The sequence below is a fragment of the Delphinapterus leucas genome, chromosome 2 (assembly GCF_059928025.1).
Source record: "Delphinapterus leucas isolate spDelLeu-1000000601 "Yukka" chromosome 2, BTC_Dleu_Yukka2, whole genome shotgun sequence".
Lineage (NCBI taxonomy): Eukaryota > Metazoa > Chordata > Mammalia > Artiodactyla > Monodontidae > Delphinapterus > Delphinapterus leucas.
Window position 1 is genome coordinate 119,380,793 of NC_143130.1, and position 19,912 is coordinate 119,400,704.

The window sequence follows — 19,912 nt, forward strand, 5'->3', positions numbered from 1 at the left end:
AAACTGGACTCATTCTTGCTCCATGTCTCTTTCCATATTCAATCAATTATCAATATTTGCCAACCTTTCTTTCCTACTGTCTATGGCACTAATCCTTTCTATTCTCACTCTCATGTCCTTGTTTCAGGATCCCAGTTCACATCTAAACTAGTATAATACTGTCTCCTTATTTTCAGTCTCTCCCTTTTCATATATTTCCCAGAACAGTAATAGATAAATCTTCTAGATATCACTTGCACAAGTCCCTTCCCTGCTCAAATGATTTCAATAGCATTTAAACTTTAAACTTCTGGGGACAGCATTTAAGGTCCTCTACAATCTACTTCTACCTCTTTAATCAAACATTCTAAACATTCTATCCTGTGTAAAATGGATCCCCCAAAATAAGATTATGATTTAAAGGGCTTGTTCTTTTGTTAACTAAATTTAGTAATAGGTGTATGTTAAGCTTTTAAAATCAGAATCAGAGAGAAAAGATAAATGATGGGGCAAGATCTCACTTGAGGCATCTAATACTACGATACTCTCTTATAAGATCAGTCCTACTGTTAACAAGAATTATATTAACAAGGTATGAAATTGAACGAGAAAAAATAACCTGCCTAGGGATTTCTTAATGAAGGCAGCTTGAATGGGAAAAACTTATGGTATATTGTTGTAGGAAAAGGCATACAATCTCTATGAAGTTTTCTAGGAAGATACTATGAATAATTCTAAAAGTGGAAAGACCTTTTTAATTATGTAAAACAACCAACAAGTCTTCTAAAATTAAAGATATATTGTAATTGTATGACTTATCCATGTTTATACAGCTACTTCATAGATGGTTTCTGAAATTAAATAAATGCTAATATTTACTGAGGTTTTAACGTGCTAGACAGCAGGCTAGGTGCTTGACTGGTATTATTTCATTTAATCCTTGCTTCAGCCCTCAGTACTTTAATAGACATCATTTTATATTTGAGGGAAGTAAATCACTAAACGTCTCTAAATTATTGAGCTTTAAGATTCACTACTCACTTTGGTTATTCAACTTGCCTTCTTCATCTGGAAATATTCCTACCTTTGTACCTTACTCTAATACCAATATGAAACTGGAAAGATTGCTGTTATTCCTAAAATAATTCTAAGTGCACTTTCACCAGTGACTTATAATGATCCATGCTAACTGAGCTATCTTACATAATATTTCAGAAACAGGAGTTTCAGTAAATTTTATTAAAAATTTAGTAAATTTTGTTCACTTTTACTTTAGTTCTTTCTAATATGGCACTGCTTTAAAACAAACAAACACTAAGCCCCAGAAAAGGCAGTTGTTATGTACAATCACCCCAGAAGACTGAGGAAGTTAACACAAGGAGCTCAGAATGGCTTGTCTGAAACATGCTGATATGACAAAGAAGATGCTTATCAGCACAAACTGTTTTCTACTGTCCTTGGTAAAAGGGATAAGAATGAATGAATAAATAAATGCTAGAATTGAGAAATTAAACAAATATAGACTAGTCTTTCAGAAAGTCTAGTGGTTAGGGTAAAGAAAAAGGTAGGGTGGCAGATTGAGGTGTGTGTTTGTTTCGTATGGGGGAGAAATGTAAACGTGTATGAGCTGAGGGAAGGAGTCTGTGGAGAGTGAGTGATTAGAGAGACAGAAGGGACAACAGAGAATAAGGTTCCAGAGGGAGTCTTTGTTTTACAAGATAGCAAGTTCAGAGTGACAGGGCTCACCACTATTCAGGCTGATTTATTATGCCACAAAAATGGCTTAAGTTTGAGAATTTGGGTAATGTACCATAAAAGTAACCCTTTAAAAAAATTGAGTCTATAATACAATATTCAAAATCACAATCTTTAAAGAACGAGGTAATTCTTTACTCAGAACGACGTTCATTCATCATTGAACTATTAAAACAGTGTTTTGCACACAGCAGATCAATGAGTGAATTATGTGATAATGAATCCTAAAATAACATTTATTTCTTACAGACACTTATACTTACTACAGATTGAAAATATTCAGGAGAAATGCCTTCCAATTCAAGGATTCTGTCCTCAAGTTTTTTAATTCTCTGATAAATGTCTCTTGGCACCGGACCACCTAAATACATTTAAAAAAATTCTGAGGATACTATGGATAATTCTTTCTTCTTACAATTTTTATTCTTAAAATACCATTCAAAGACACTTATGCAAAAGAATGGGAATTATTTAAACTTAAGAAAATAAGTTAACAAGAGTAAGACAGAATGAAATCTTTAGCAAACATTTTCATAATATACTCTATGGGATATATTATTATACTACACTTCTCCCCAAGCCCCATTTATGCTTCCTATGTTGCTAGGCATTTTGTTTTATGTTAAATTCATTTTACAAGACATTGAATAGTTCCTGTATAGAACAACTTGCATCTCTGACAGACTCTGACAGTTGTTTAGGAGGAGGAAAATGCATAGTGACAACTGACAATTCAATTCAGTGGTTGTAATATGTCATATCATTTTCTTCAATTTATACTTCTCCTTACATGCCATATTTTCTCCTTTAACCCAGAAGACCATTTAAAAGGAGCTTTACCATAATTTTTTTTAACATCTTTATTGGAGTATAACTGCTTTAAAATGTTGTGTTAGTTCCTGCTGTATAACAAAATGAATCAGCTATACGTATACATATATCCCCATATCTCCTCCCTCTTGCGTCTCCCTCCCACCCTCCCTATCCCACCCCTCCAGGTGGACACAAAGTACCGAGCTGATCTCCCTGTGCTCTGTGGCTGCTTCCCACTAGCTATCTATTTCACATTTGGTAGTGTATATAAGTCCATGCCACTCTCTCACTTCGTCCCAGCTTACCCTTCCCCCTCCCCGTGTCCTCAAGTCCATTCTCTATGTCTGCGTCTTTATTCCTGTCCTGCCCCTAGATTCATCAGAACCATTTTTTTTTTAGATTCCGTATATATGTGTTAGCATACGGTATTTGTATTTCTCTTTCTGACTTACTTCACTCTGTATGACAGACTCTAGGTCCATCTACCTCACTACAAATAACTCAATTTCATTTCTTTTTATGGCTAATATTCCATTGTATATATGTGCCACATTTTCTTTATCCATTCATCTGTCGATGAACACTTAGGTTGCTTCCATGTCCTGGCTATTGTAAATAGTGCTGCCATGAACATTGTGGTACATGTCTCTTTTTGAATTATGGTTTTCTCAGGGTTTATGCCCAGTAGTGGGATTGCTGGGTCATATGGTAGAAAGGATGCTCAACATCACTAATCTTTAGAGAAATGCAAATCAAAACTGCAATGAGGTATCACCTCACACCGGTCAGAATGGCCATCACCAAAAAATCTACAAACAATAAATGCTGGAGAGGGTGTGGAGAAAAGGTAACCCTCTTGCACTGTTGGTGGGAATGTAAACTGATACAGCCACTATGGAGAACAGTACGCAGGTTCCTTTAAAATACCATAATTCTTAACTAACAAACTTTCTAGGCAGGGGTATGGTAAAATTAAGGTTACTCAAATTTCAAGATTATGATTATATCCCAAATCCTTCCATTTCTTAGCACCTCCAATGTAAACATTCTGGTCTAGACCACCATCACCTCTCCCTGGATTATCACAACCTCCAAACTGGTCTTCTTGTTTCTGCCTTGCACACATAAAGTCTGTTCGCAACACAGCTGCCAGCAACCCTTTTGAAATGCAATTCAGATAGTGTTAGTTCTCTGCTCAAAACCTTCCAACACCTTCACATTTCACTCAGATTAAAAACCAAAGCCTTTACAATAGTCTACAAGATCCTATACAATTTGGATATTCTCCCCACATTCATACCATTTCAGCCATTTTTCTGTTATTCAACTAGGCCAAGTACTCTTACAACTTTAGCACTTGTGATTCTCTCTACCTCTGTATTCACAAGGCTTGCACTTGCCAACTTCAGGTCTTGGCTCAAAAGTTACCATATCGGTAAGGCCTTCTCTGACCACAGTTTAAGAAATACCAGTACTACCACTTCCCCCTACCTAGCACTCCCTCCCTATCTTTTTTCCCTTATTTTTCTCCAAACCATTACTACCCCCTGACATTCTGTGTATTTTGCTTATTTATTGCCTGTTTCTCCACTCTAATGTAAGCTCTTAGAGGGCAGAATTTTATGTTTTGTTCATTGGATATGGCTGTGCAGGTTGTACACTACACAAACCTAGGAAGCATCAGTGCACAGACTGAACAGGTGCTCAATATTTACTGAATGAACAAATACATGATTAAACAATCGTTATGCAATTAAAGAATATGGATTAATTTTCATATCAAAAGTATCAACTTGTTAAATATAAAAACTCTAGAAATATGGGGGGATTTTTTGGAGAATTTTTAAAGTTTAGGATCTTGGTTGTTCTTGCTTTCGAATAAAGTAAAATGAATAACTTACTCACCTGACTTAGCTCTTGCTGCTCCCTTTACCTAGAACATCCTCTGCCTCACCTCCCTACCTTTCAAGAACCATTTCAAGCTTCACTGGGTCAACAAAGCACTGCCTGAATCTCTTCACATGGAGGCTCCTTGTGCCCCACCATACCCTTCCCTCACAGCCCCTTTAACATCCCCCTTTGCTATTAATCTTTCTCCCAAACAGATTATAAAGTCCTTGACGCCAGAAACTGTGACTACATCTCAGTGTCCCTCCTGTCTAAAACAGTGCTTGGTGTATAGTAGGCATTCAACAGATACTTTTCAAAATTAACTACTTGACACTATTAGATTTAATAAACCAGTCAATCCTGTTATACAGTTTGTATTGAACATGCATCTAGTTCTGAGAAAGGGAGTTAATTTTAATGCTAATCTCTTACTATCCTCAAAGATTTACTCGTTCTCTTATCATCTTCTCCCTTCATCCACACATACACCAGATAGACTGGACTCAGAAATTCCCTGAACCATATTTTATGCCTCTGTGCTTTTTGCAGATATTTAGAAGATAGAATCAACAGGATCTGGTTACTAAATCAGGAGGGAGACTGAGGCTTTGCAGCCAGTTAAGATCTAAGTTTGATTTCTAGTTGCCACTTACTACCTTGGGCATGCTGCTCTGAAAACTTCCGTTCCTTTATCTGACAATGATTACAGCACCAACATCTCACAAGGGTGCTATTAAATAGTGAGTTGATATATGTATAATACTTTCAGAGTGACTGGCACTTAGGATTTAGTCAGTCACTTAATAAATGTTAGTCCCCAATGGCACTTATTTATTTATATGCTTATCCTCACTGGAAGATCTTAAAGAGCCAGGGTTACACTTATTAATACTTTTTACCAGCACAGTGGGGGATACGAGTGAGAGATGGTCATGGTTATGAAATTAATGGCAGGAAAAAAACTACATTAGTTTTCAGCTATGACTTTAATAAACTGAGAGAGTCAGGATATTGTTGAGAAGTCTAAGAGGAGGAAGAAGGGCGTAAACACATGAACTGTAAATTCCTTGAAAGCAGGGACTATGCTTTCTTCATTTTTGTACCAATCAGAATAATGTTTTTCGTACATGACAGCTGCTCAATGAAAACCTGCTAAGTGAATCGGAATTTCTTTAACCACTTGCAAAGATACATTACAGGACACTGCCCAGCACTCTGCTTACCTGTCTGCAATCGCAAGTGAGCCTCAATGTTTTGTAGTCGTTCTTCTACAGCCTGATTACCACAATCGCGGAGCATGCTGTTAGGTTTATGACCTGACCCTTGAATTCCTTCAGGTCTAGTCTGTGGTCCATACGTATTCACAACTCTAGAAACTAAATTAAGAAACTTTTGAGCCTATTAAATTTACATTTCAAAAATCAGAAAGTCTCTCTCCTTAACAGTATTTGATGTTCTTTTCATAACCAAAAACCCAAGTACAAAGAAAGGCAAGAGTTTTTGATTTGTTTTAAAATAAATAAAATTTAGATAGGAAAGTGATTTCTATTCCATTTTACTTATAATCTAGAATAAGTTTCTGACAGTGATGAAGATATTATATAATGGATACTTACCTTTTACATGACTTTTAAACCCAGGGTAAGGAGTAAAAATGGCATCAGTTCTCGCACAACTATTTTCTAAGGAGAATTCAGATGAGTATAAGTTTAAATATATTCTTAACTTCAAATGTATGATATTTTGATAACCCTTCAGTAATGCATATTAACATATTACTCATAATCAGAGAATATCATTTTAAATAACAGTAATTAAATTACTATCATGCACAGGATAAAATTTAGTGATCTTTACTCTCTAAAACTTATATCTAATGTTACCTATTTCCAGATTTATATATAGAAAAGTCCTCAACATTTGGTGGCATAATTTAATTTTTAATGAATACCAATATCCCTAAAAACCATCTGGGCCTTTGGAGAAAATAATTTATATATTATAGAGAGTTAAAATTTCTAAGCTAAAGAGACATAGAAATAAACAAAACTCAGTATTTTTACTAAAATATCTTTTTAAAAAATACAGCATTTTTGATATTACTGATCATATTAGTGAACATGTAATATAAAGTATTATGCCTTTAACACATTTTTATTTCAGAACGCCACACAAAAAAGACCTTGAAACCTACAACACATACTTTTATACTTTTCCTAGATTTCCAGTGCTCATCTAAAAAAAATCCCTGATCACAAAAGCTATCTATCTCTTTCCAGACTGCCCCTTTCAAAAAACGCAATTTTAAAAATGATACCATGTGAAATTTCGTTCCAAATTTTTTCTAAGCTGAAAAGTATAGTTTCTTTCAAGTTATATATCAACAAATAAATCATAAACCAAGGGAGAAAGTTGGAATGATATTAACATAATATATAAACAATTCAAATATTATAAAATAATCTTTAAAATGACATTAAGTAAAACCATGCATTGCAGTAAATTTCCTAAGACTCCCCTTAATTATTTTGTAATAAAAATGGATGGTAAAAGATAATGAAGGAAAATTCTTTTTTTCCCTAGGGAATTTGATTTTTTTAAAAAACCCATTGTTTATAATTCGGTCAATTGAGAGGTATTAAAAGGAACACACTAACACGTTACAATACATCTGAATTTTTTCAGTCTAAGTTTCCTTAAGATAGTTCTGCTGACACATCAAACTGTGAATAAAATTCCAAACCCACTTATCTTTTATATATAGATACTAGAGTCATTTTCTTTTTCTTTTCTTTTTGAAACACCTGAAAATATGTTTAAATGGCCATCACCTCTCCATTCTCTTTCTACCATTTCATGGGGCTACGGGTTAAAAAAAGAAGCTATCATCCATTCCAGAACTAAATTCCAAATATATAGATTAACTGACCCATTAGAGAAAAATTCAGCATGGTGTGAAGATAGTGAATGTGTAAGTGCTAGTCACTCTCCACAGCAATTCTTCCCAACACTGTTTGGAGCCAGCAAGGGATTGAATGGGCTAAGGAATCCTGCTGAGCATTTCAATTCTTGTCAATTTCTATCCCCTGGTGGTTTATAATAATAGAGTTAGCAGGGAGAACAGAGGAATAACATTAGTGATACATGTGCTTGCTCCTTCAACAAACGCTTTCTCATGGGTAGCTTGCAGTTGGATTGTAGTACCTGAGATTTTGCCACTGCTGAACCTGTTCTGAAAAGCTAACAGTAAAATATACCAAATCTAGAGATACGTATGTATAATGTTAATAGTAGAAAAGGCTGCATTTAGGACCCACCTTGAGCCTGTATTATTTCATTATTAAGAGAATCAGTGTACCAGTGTGATACGAGTCAATTCTAGGTTCATCTGAAAATTGTGTTCATAATAATCAGCCACAAGATATTAGAGGCAACAAGAAAAATGTTCATTCCAATTAGGAACTCTTCTCCATAATTTTTTCTAAGAACTACTTGTTCTGATTATTACTATGATGCCTGCCTGTGATCTATGCTAGTGCTTTGCAATTTTGTATTCTGCAGCATACCTGCAGATCTGTAAATATACTATAAAATCATGTGGAGAGGAAAGGAGAATCTGATGAAAAACAGCAAATGTATGCACTATGAGAGAAAGGAAAAAAGCATAAGACACCATAGTCTTGTTGACAAATTGGTTTTATCGTGACATAAAACATTTCAAACAGCTAAGGAGTAGTGAGAAAACTGCTCCCTCTTGAGGAGTATTAACTTTACTAAGTTCACTTCATGTATTAATATCATAATTTCATAAATACCTTTAGAGACTTGAAATTTATATAGCTTAGACCTTCTTACTAGTGAGACTGAGACACCCTACCACCCACACTTTTCTTCATTTCCTGAAGGAACTTTAAAACAATCTTTACACCTGTGGTAAACATTTGCCTTTTTACGTTAGCATTTATTTGATTTTTGGATAACCAAGATGAAAACCGTTTTGTATTATTAAACAGAAGGAAATACTGCTGTCTTAGTTTCCAGATAAACCTGTGAAATAATTAAAAACTGTGTTCTTAATGTTATTCATTTTAAAAAACAAATGAAAGATCATTAAAATCCTACAAAAATTAACTTCTTCTAGGTAGTTACCTTGATTACAATCAATAACATTGCAAAATTCCCTGACGTTGTTTTCATTGATTTCAGCTTGCTTTCTTTCAATAAATGCAGATATTCGTCTGTCAATCTACAAACAATAAGCATGTGTGTCTTAATTCAAACACAGTAAGATTAAAAAAAATACTCCACCCACCCCCCAAAACCCAACTTCTTACTTCTGCTTTTCCAGCCTTTATTTGAACTACTTCTGGATCAAAATGGATCTGTGTCTTTTTCACATCTCCCAAATCACAATCTTTGTGCTTTTCTTCCTCCTGTAGGTCTCCAATGGGAAATTTGGCATTTACTTCATTCTTGTTCCCTGTTTCTGTTTTTCCTATTTCTTCAACAACAGTTGTATTCTCCTCTTTAATCAGAGGCTGAAGTTTTGCTAAAAAAGGCTGAGAACACAATTCCATCTGCTGAGGTTCAAACTGATCAAAATTAATCACATATTTACCATATTTATATAAATTTCTGCTAAGTAAAGGCAATATTCAATATCAATTAACTAAATTTAAAAGGTTGGCACATCATACATAGATCTGAGCACATGTAAGTGTTTGTGCTGTCCTCTGCTATTGTGACCAATATCATTTGCTATAAATCTGTTTAAAAAAAAAAAAAAGGAAAGAAAAAGAAAACCTGAGGAAATTTAAAATTTTCTTTGAGGGAATCATTCTGTCACTCATCTTTTATTTTGTGCCAAATCAAAGCCTCAGCCTCTGGCACCAATGCCACTTAATTAACATGTCATTCAAATGCCTCCTCAGAATACTAAGGCTTAGTATTTTTCCTCCTTAACACGAGAGCCAGTGCTCTCACTCAGCAAAGCCCTGTATTATCACTATATCACTGGAGATTCTCCACTTGAAACTGCAGTTGGCCGAAGTAAATGAGAGAGCATAGACATGAAATATATAGGTGTTATGCTGAGTGAACACTCAAGCTTCTCCTGACATGGCAAGATATCTTCTTGGGTCATGAAATTAAATTTTTAAAAAGAAAACGAACAAGAGCCATAGCTGAAAAGAGGTAGATGCCTATCACCATACTAGAGGGGGAAAAAACCCTGTTGTATAATGTAAATTATACTACCCATTCCCCCCGCCCAGACCCATCCACAATTAGGCCTCAATTGAGTCCTATAGCTCATTGCTTCTGCCCTTTAAAACTAGGGTTAACTATTACTTTTAACATGAAACAGAGTTAAAATTTCCCATAAAGTCACTGAATAGAGGACTGAAAATTAAATGTCTACTCCATTAATCAAAACATACCAACACCTGTCAGTGTTCCAATTATTTTTTCATACCGACAATTTTGCTTCCATTATTTGCTATACCAAATACTCTTCTGAATCCTTGTAACATCTTAATAGAAGTAAACTTTTCGACACTTCATATTTTATACTTTGATTAGAGATAAACTGCAAACTTGCATCAATTGTAACTGCAAAGATGTTCAATTGGAAACTAGCAAGGTCATAATACTGTTATTGAACTGAAATACTAAAAAATATAACAATACTATTATAAATTAACAATTCAGTGTTGACTTAATATAAAGGATGAATTATTTCAAACTCAAGAAAAAGACGATAAAATAGTGACTGGCTACTTACTAATATGAGACATTAATGTCACAGAAATTACTTTCTTTTTAAAAACTATGCTGAAACTGTTTAATTGCAATAGACACTCCAGGATGTGTCAAGCTGCGATAATGCCACTTCTTGAACCACTGAAAGCACTCCATGAGCCTCCAAACTCACCCAAGGCATGGAATCATTATCATAGCATGACACACACCTGCCGTGTCTTATTGCTTAATTATAACCTACCATAGATGCAACTGTATTGAATTTTCAGTGCAAGTCTAGAATTGAATAGAACTGCATTTTCAATCTTCACATCCACATCAGCCTATTGGGCTATATTCCTGTAATTGTCCTGATCACTATGTAAATTAACAGATTTGGATCCAATCTGGCCGAAGTAACCTTTTATTAATACCACTATTAATACAGTGTTAAGATAGAACTAACAAATACTACAGCTTACAATTTAACTACAATTAATTTCTAGTCTCAATATCGAGTTAACGTTTTTAACACGAAATTTACCTGTAAATATAAAACGTGTTGTTCAAGTGCACTAAAGAGCAAAGCAGGCTGGAATGCCGAGAGGCTCTGGAGCTTGTTCCAATCGATTGTAATTTTCACCACATCATCTCTGATGTTAAGCTTCAAAGGGGCAAACCAGCAACATCACAAAAAATTACAAGATTAAGCTGTACAAATGGGATTGTCCAAAAATAAGATTTCTATAGAATAACACACCATTTAGCTCAAAGTTTTCAATCAGACATAAAAATGCTCTACACCTAGTTACCACTTTAAAAAGCCAAAAAATGTGAAATTTTCATAAAAAAATAGAATGACACCTCACTCTAATTCTGTTCTTGGGTCTGTGTAATGGGACCATCTTTTTCGATAATTCATTATCTAAAAAACTTTGGATAGGGGTCAAAATAGTCTTGTCCTACTCAGAATCCTACTGCTTCTAGCTCAGAGAATTAAACAGAGGGGGCAGGTACCTTTATAAAAGTTCTGATATACACATTTCTTTTTGTTAAATATGCACATAAATACATAACTGAAACATATCATTCCTCTGATGTCTTCTGAATCACATTTTTATTGTTTTCAATTTTAACCAATTTTAAAATCAATTCATACATTTATATTCATACATATTATAAAGTCTAGTGATACACAGCAATGTGTTTATCTACTTCAAATAAAAATTAAACTATTATTTAGCTGCGGAAATCTGAAATTGAAAAACAAATACTTTTCCACAATAGTGAAATAAATGGCCAGAGACTGGATGGAAAGGCCAGACTTACTGCTAAACAGTATCTTCTAGTAAAGTATGAGGGCTCATTGTATGAAAATTTCTTATAAATTGGCTATCCATGACCTATTACAATAATAGTATATACAGAAACTACCAAGAACCTGAATATAAAATTAATATCAAAATGAGTGAAGATTTTAGAGGGAAAGCCTCCATCTCTAGTCTTTCGAGTGAATAAAAGTGAATCACCGTAAACTTTTCTAGGCACACGTGTTTATAAGGATATACTACATCGCAGAATCAAGTTAACTATTATTTTTTCAAAAATCATTTATTTAAAATTAGTCATGTTTTCTACAAAATAAAGACAAGTGTTACATTAGTTCAAATACAGATCTTATAAATTGTGATTGTAATAAAACAAAAAGATAAACCAATGTACATAGAACCGAAAAGATCCAAAGTTCCCAAAAAAGGCACTATATGAATGAACGCTATATGACAGAAGTTTACCACCCTTTGACCAGAAATATTTAAAGTCCATATTAGACAAGTGTAAACAAATAAGTTTTGTGTAGGCTGCACTGGCAAAAACTGGTTTACATTATTTTAACTAAGGTTTTATATTAAGATAACCACATTAATCTTAATTTACTTTATTTAATGCCTATAAAGATTTCCTTAGACAACAACTTATGCATGGAAGTAAACTATTACTATACTGTTACAGTTCTCAAGGGATCTAGAGTCTATTATAACAAAGTTATGAATACAGCTTGGGGATAATGCAGGCAAATCCTCAACCAAAGCAAAGCATCAAATTTTCTAGAGAAAATAATAACTTATAGAAATTAAATTTAATGTTTGGATCATATTCTCATTTCAATTCAGCAGAATTATGTAAGCTCTCAAGTGCAGTTAAAGATATTTGGTCTTTTAAGAAAATCACATAATAATGTCACAAATTAACTTTAAAACTATCCCAATACATCCAACTATTATTCAACAAATTCCCTGTTAGTAATATGAATTCTATTTATTTTTACACTGTAGAACTTGTAAACCATTCACTCAAAAATGTATTAGTCTGCCATTAATATGGCCTATTTAAAATATGTATTTCAGTAAAAAACTTTATTAAATTAATATGAAAATCCAAGCTAACAATAAATATTTCTTCAGCTTGGTAAAATGGACCAACCAGAGGTAAGCAATAAAGTTAAAATTACAAAATTGGAAATCTGAGACAAAAAATACTTTTTAAAGATTCAACTTTATGTTTCCTATTGAGGAGAGCTAATAACACGATACTATACAGAATGAAGTAGGCATTTTACAACATACATTTTAAAAAATTCCTTAAACTTGTTTTGAAAGGAAATAGTGATTTCCACCAAGGGCAATTTTATAAGTATAGTACTCGGGCTTTAATTCTTTAAACAATACATCTCGAAATACAGAGAGTATTACCAAGTTGGCTAGCATTTAATTGATGAGATGATCTTATTTTTTGACACTTGTATAAATGGTCTTTTCACTCTGTCATGAAAACTCACCAAATATTTACTCTAAACATTTTTGACAGGTGACATAAGTAAATTTTAATCACATCTCTACTTTTACCTACAGAATATCTGAATGTTTAAAAATTTTAAATGAGTTTTAAAAATTCAGTATACAAACTATTTCAAAAAGAAATGTTTAAATTATTTCTTAATGTTATTTTTAAAAAGTATCTCATCAGTGGGGGGAAAAAACTTGCGTAAACTATAGATGAGTATAAACTTTTTTCATCTTGATTATTAGGATATTTAAAAAAAACCTTAAAGTTCCAATGTCCACGCCATAGAAAGTTCTCAAACTTTTAAACCATTTACAGGTCTTGAGTCTTGAGACTGAAATAATATGTCCCCAAGTCTTAAAAAAAAAAGTTTAAGTCCTTGACAAACAAGTGAGTTTAAAACTTTTAGCCGACTCTATTAATAATCGTTCCATTAAACTAAACTGAATGTTTAACTTAGAGTAATGCTCTTTTTAAGTTAGAACAAATATTAGGATTTTAAAAAATATTTAAATAACGTTTTAAGAGACTGATTCTCCATTCACCCAAGGCTTTTAAAAATAATTTTCACAAATCAAACGCTCTATTTTCATAAAGTAAGTTACCATTATCTTCAACATAAATGCCTAATTCCGCCTGAGATTAAAAAAATCTGTTTTTTAAAAGCAGACAAACATTTTCAAGTTGTTTCTCATTTAAAATTTGCTTTGCACTTTACATCATGAAACTAAATAGTGACTTGAGTGTAAGGAGTACCTTTATTTAAACCCGATTTTATTATGACATTTCTACAAAAGCTATTTATCAGCCAGTTAAACTAGTTAATAGCTAAATTATTAAACAACAGTTGTGATACAAGCAGTATCGACCATGGATAACTCAGCCAACTTTACGCTATGAGTAGTTTAGATTAATTCCTTTTCTCTTCCTCCCCGTTTTAAAGGGGAAGAGATGCAAGCAACGGCCAGAAGGAAAAAATAAACAAAAGCAAATGACTCATAAGAGGAAATCACCCAAAAAAGGCGGAGAGAGAGCTTTTCCAGAAATCGCAGGCCGTTCTAACCTATCAATTTCTATAATGAATGAACTGGAAGTAAAAGGAGCCTGAGCGCCAGACGCCTCCCAAACCCTCAGAGAAGCTTCTCCGCATCCATTCTCTCCAAGCCTGTTCATCTCCGAGCCGGGTTTTCACTTACACTAGCCTCACTCACTCTTGGGGGGAAGAGTTGCAAGGAAATCTAGCCTGCAACCGGCCGTGAACTAACCCGCGCGGCCATCCTCACTCAGACCGCAGACGGCTGGGCCCGGGCTCCTCCCCCGGCCTCGGCTACTCGCGCCGGGTCCCACACCCGGCAGGCCTCCGCTGCCCCCTGCCTCCGCTCGAGGAAAAAAGGGGGGAGGGGCTAGACGGTTCCCAGACCCCTACTCCCACAGACCACCACTCACTTGTCCAGCCAGGGTATGCAAGGAGCGAAAGACTTCGCAGACCACCTCTTGTGAGAGGCTGGGGCTGCAGCTCCGCTCTAGGCTCCTGTCACCGATGGTCGGGCGACTAAGCTCAGCGGCAGTAGCCATGACACTTTCGTAGGCCGCCCCCGCCAGCACCGAAGAGCCCTCACAACCCACCCCACCCTCCCCTGCTTTGGTCGCTGCGCGATGATGTAAAAGCACTGCGTCTCTTTTAGAGCGGGGCTTTGGGCACCCGCCCCCTCTATGTGACTGACAAGCACGTGCACCAATCAGGTGCAGCTACAGGGTTCCGCAGAGGACCCTGAGCGGATGACTGCGAACCTGCGTGAGGCTAGCTACAGTATTTCAGATAACGATTGGAGTCGTTATCTAATGAGGGTTAGCTTCTTCAACCCTCATTAGTTAGTTAACATCGCTAATTTAACATAAATTAGTTATCATAACTAATTTTTCATGCGAGGAAGAGGACATAAAACAAGAAAAAACTTTTATGCCTCATTTACCATCAAGGGAATATTAATTACTTTAAATCTGCAAAATACTTCTGTCAGGTTTTAAAACTCGTAAATCAGTTGCTATTCCCTGTGTACTACGGTAGAGACGCTCATCCTAAAACTGTTTCAAAGAAGGGAAACACTGTCAATATGATTCTAACAGGAATTTAAGTAAGCAATCGCATGCAACACAATCTTTGAAATTAGAGATCAATCCAAATTGAACTTTGACAAAGTATTACTTATCAGATAACTTTGGTAAAAGATATTTGAAAGACTTTGTAGTATTACAGAGTCTAACATTAAAAATTTTGTTGTGCAATTGAAAAGTTTAGAAAGTTTTTAGTGTTAAACTTTATTCCAAAACACTTGAAAAAAATAAATATCATCAGTTTAGAGATGAGGGATTTAAAATTCTTAATTCCAGTAGTCTAATGCTCTTACAGTAAAAGAAGCAGAGGTGGAAACTTGCACAATGTGTATTCAGTTTTAGAGTACGCTGAATGAAAGGGGGTGGAATAAGGCATCAAGGAACTGGGATTAAGGGCAGTAGGGATAAAAGAACGCCTTTGACCTGCCTCTAGGGAGCCTGTTAATTAGGCTTTCATTTCCAAAGATCACCAGGCGACAGGATCTTGAGTAATCTTGTCTGCTCCCTTGTTCACAGCAGGATATACAGTTTATAATCCAGCCTATGTCTAGAGATGTCCATAGAAAGATTTCACAATATCTAATCCCAAATTGAGCAACCTTCTCCTTCAAGCCACTCATCCCCATATTTAACCTAAATTCATGATTCTTTGCAACGTTAGCAATTTTCTTTGCCTCTGGTTCTCTTGTTAGAGAATAATTCTAATGGGGTAGCTAAAAGTTTTTGTTTTGTAACATATTAGCAACTAGTTTCAGATTATTTGTTTTCATCTAGGTGTGAGGTTTGTTTTTGTTTTTTTTTTCAAATATTCAGGCCAGTGGTATGAGACACATTTGGGAACTTGCTTTGTATATTATAAGAATACCATCTTTAATAAGGTACTGCTCATTCTTTCCTTTGCCATCACTGATTTTGAAATTTCAAGTTTTACTTGTTCCCTTGAACATCTAATATAGAATTAATTGATGGCCATTTGATCTCTACATAAATTCTCTATGAGATTCTGTTTCAATATGCAGACTTCCACTTATAGTATTGCTTACTTAGCTAATACTTGCAATTTAACTCTTTTGTGCATTATTTCTTCTTTCCAGGGACTTTTCTTACTCCTTCCTGATGCCTATTACCTTCATTTTGGAACTTATTTAAATAGAAGAGTTTGTAGGCTGAAAAGATGTGGATTTCCCTGGGCTAACTTTAAATAGAAACATATAGAAAATAATGTGTAACAAAAATATGATGAAAGCTCTGAAATTTAGAGAGTAAAGGAAATAATTTACCCTTTATAGAAAACTAATTACAGTTTATAAAGTGGGTTGCTGAAAAATCTTCTGCCTGGTGGAAATAATTCAAACTGTTGGTCTTGGCATTAGCAAGAGGATTAGAAAAACTGTCCTGAAAGTTCATCCTAAGAATCACTTGGGAGGATAAATGAAATCCAGGCTATCTACCTTATCAACAAAAATGTCCTTTATGAAGAGCTTTCAAGGTACAACCCTATTAAATAAACCAGTGCCCAGCAAAGTGCCTGAGATATACGTGCTCAATAGATGGTATAATACACCTTTTATCTAATGTAGAAAAGGATGGTATAATAACACCTTTTATCTAATGTAGAAAAGGAAAAGTTTAATTTGCCTTCTCTGGCTCCCCATCACCTGATGGATAAGCCCAAGTTCCTTAGAATGGCATCTAAGGCTCTTCTCATGATCTGGCCTTTGCCTAAATTTCCAGCCCCATTTTCTGCCACAAACCATCTGGTGCTTAATGCTCTCAAAACTGCTTTTACTTCTTCAAAGCTTTACTATTTTTTTTTGCCTCCATGTTTTTATTTGTGCCCCTGCCTCCTATCTGATTGGAAAACTCCTATTCCTCCTTCAAAAACTCCAGTTCAGAAATCTCTGGGAAGTTTTTCCTCATACTCCTTGTCATAAAGACCTTGTCTTCTCTGCTAAACAACTCCTACAACTCATGTATGCTTCCATTATTGTACTTATCACATTGATACTGAAATTTACTTGACTACGAATCTGTCTCCCCACTGAGCTATGAGAATTTATATGTATCATGTTTGTATACTTAAGGCTTAGCATAGTTTCTGGCACAGAGTAATTGCTCAGTATATGCTTGTGGAGCTGAATTTATTTGCCTAAGTTGAACAGATTTGTAAAATGGAAAAAAAAAAAAGAAGTTCCTACACTTGAGGGGAAATTGTAACATGTAGCAAGAATGCTACAAACAATTCATTTCAAACAATGAAGCATGTCCGTTTATTCTCCTCTGGAACAGCAAATTCAAAGTGCTCAAATTTTTCTTAATGAATAAATACAGCTAGTCTCCATAACCTTCTCACGAATGATATCCATACAAATTAATTGTACCTACTATATGCCAGACACTCTGACCATGTTGAAGGTACAAAGATGAATCAGGCAAGGATATTTCTCAAAAAGCTCCAGTTCTCATGGGTGAGGCGTATATGTAAACAAACATCTATGATATAATGTGACAATGATCATATTAGAGATATGTATAAAGCAATACAACCTATTAGTTCCTTTGGGGAGGTGTTTGGATTCAGTGTCAGGAAAAACTCTAAACACTTGATGTAAAACATTGATTTTGAGGCTCAAATGATGAGTACAAATTCTTAATTAAGATAAAACAGGAGCAGGAACTTGAACATGCATTGATGTGTTTAGGGAGGATCATTGGATAGAGAAGTATGGTGAAGCCAGCATTTCCCAAAGTTTGCTCTGCTGAATACCAGTTCTGTAAGATGCTTCTTCCAACAGAAGTTTCCACAATCAAAGAAGTTGGAGTAAAACTGACTAATTGTGTTGCCATGTCGTGCAACGGATCACAACATTCCACTTTCTATTAGCAAGGAGCTCAGTACTACAATCAAGTCCAAGGACACAATAAACCAGTTTCAAAATCCCAGCTTTGAGGATTGGTTTATTGGGACTTCCCATACTGATTTGTGATTCATTCAAGGTTTAGAAAACATACCTGTTACTTGAACAGAGAAAAATTTTAAATAAATTATTACTTATGATAAGTTGTTGATTAACTGAAAAGATAACAAGAAAACAATAATCTATCACAGTGTTAGCAAATTCAGGAAGCAGCTAACCCCTCTAGGGCTGCGGGAACAAAGGGAAGAGTTTGGAATTATTAAAATTCAGGAGCTTAGAGGAACATGGAGTCCCCTCAGAGAAGGGGGTGCTGCCCAGCTTGGATTGGTGACTTAAGCGGGGGCATGATGAGGCTGATTTTGCAAGTTTTTAAAACTGAAAATAGAGCATCCAACCACTGTAGAACAATATAATGTAGTCTAATATACATATAATTGGAACCTCTAAAGGAGAATAGAGAAAGATTGGGGCAGAAGAAACATTTCAAAAGATGATGACTGAGAAATTTCCAAATATAGTGAAAGCATCAAACCACAGATCCAGGAAACCCAGAGAACTCCAATATTATATACTGCTGTGTAACAAATTACCCTGAAATTTAGTGGCTTAAAGCAACAAATATTTCTTATCACCAAGTTTCTGTGGGTGAGAAATTCAGGAGTGACTTTGCGTGGTAGTTCTGTCACCCACTGTGGAGAAAAGCAGTGAGAGAGAAGCCACAGGGCCTTTTAGGACTAGTCTCTCCAGTCACACATTGTCATTTCCATCTGATTCTACTTGTTAGTAGCAAGTTACTATGTCTGGCCCACACCCAGGAGATGGGAAATTAGGTTCTATATCTCCATTTCAAATATGAAGGAGAAATAAAGATTTTTTTAAAGGTAAACAAAACGAAGATTATTCATTACCAGCAGACCTGCACTATAAGAAATGTTAAAGGAAGTTTTTCAGGCAGAAGGACTGACATCAGAAAGAAATTGGTATCTACACAACAAAATGAAGATCTTACAAAATGATTAAGTGATATATGAGACATTTTTTCTTATTTTTATTTGTTCTAAAGATAATTAACTGTCTAAAGTAGAAATAGTGGCAAATTATTGTGGGTTTATAGCACATATAAAGGAATGTGTGACAAAAATAGCACAAAAATTGTGAGGGAGGAATTGTAAGTATTCAGTTGTAAGGTTTTTACATGCACATGAAGCAGTGTAATATTTGAAGGTAGACTGTGATAAGTTAAAGATGTAAATTATAAGCTCTAGGGTAACTACTAAAATATTTTTTTAAAGTATAAATAATAAGCTAATAATGGAGATATGAAGGAATCATAAAAATATTTAATTCAAAGTCAGGAAAAGAAGAAGAAACAAAAAAGAGATGGGGCAAAGAGAAAATAACAAGGTAATAGATTTTAATCCAACCATATCAATAATTAAATTAAATGTGAATGATCTAAACACAGATTTAAAGATTGATTAAAAATTAATATCTAACTATGTGCTGACTAAAGGAAACCCACTTTAAATATAAAGCTTAAAAGTTAAAAGATGGAAAAAATATATACTATGCAAGTACCAATAAAAATAAAGCCAGAATGACTATTTTAATATCAGACAGTGGATATCACAAGAGCAGTATGTAATGTTAAAAGGGACAGTTCACCAAAAAGACTTAACAGCATTGTTTGTGCACCAAAAGCAGATCTTGAAAATATTTGAGGCAAAAACTGATAGAACTTAAAGGAAAAAGAAACAAAACCACAATTATGTTTGGAGACTTCAACACCATTCTCAGTAATTGGTAGAAAAAGTAGAAAAACAGTACCTAAATTGCTAATTTTAGTAGAAAATAGACCAACT

The 19,912-nt window shown here is 34.7% G+C and overlaps 1 protein-coding gene across 7 annotated transcripts in view; it reads right to left on the reverse strand.

Moving 5' to 3' along the window:
- Positions 1 to 14,626, reverse strand: part of MBIP (MAP3K12 binding inhibitory protein 1) — a 40,728-nt gene extending 26,102 nt beyond the window's left edge. For 2 of the 7 annotated variants that reach the window (XM_089907619.1, XM_089907618.1), the window contains exons 1-6: positions 14,464 to 14,625; positions 10,721 to 10,840; positions 8,772 to 8,996; positions 8,587 to 8,683; positions 6,054 to 6,119; positions 5,661 to 5,813 (exon numbers count right to left, since the gene is read on the reverse strand). In XM_089907619.1, coding sequence (XP_089763745.1) covers positions 5,661 to 5,813; positions 6,054 to 6,119; positions 8,587 to 8,683; positions 8,772 to 8,996; positions 10,721 to 10,840; positions 14,464 to 14,592 — 790 coding nt within the window. In that variant the 5' untranslated portion in view covers positions 14,593 to 14,625. Of the gene's footprint in view, positions 1 to 1,997; positions 2,096 to 3,579; positions 3,706 to 5,660; positions 5,814 to 6,053; positions 6,120 to 8,586; positions 8,684 to 8,771; positions 8,997 to 10,720; positions 10,841 to 14,463 lie in introns of all 7 variants that reach the window. The other 5 variants (XM_089907616.1, XM_089907617.1, XM_089907615.1 and 2 more) reach the window with 5 other exon arrangements.
- Between the last annotated feature and the right edge of the window lie 5,286 nt (positions 14,627 to 19,912).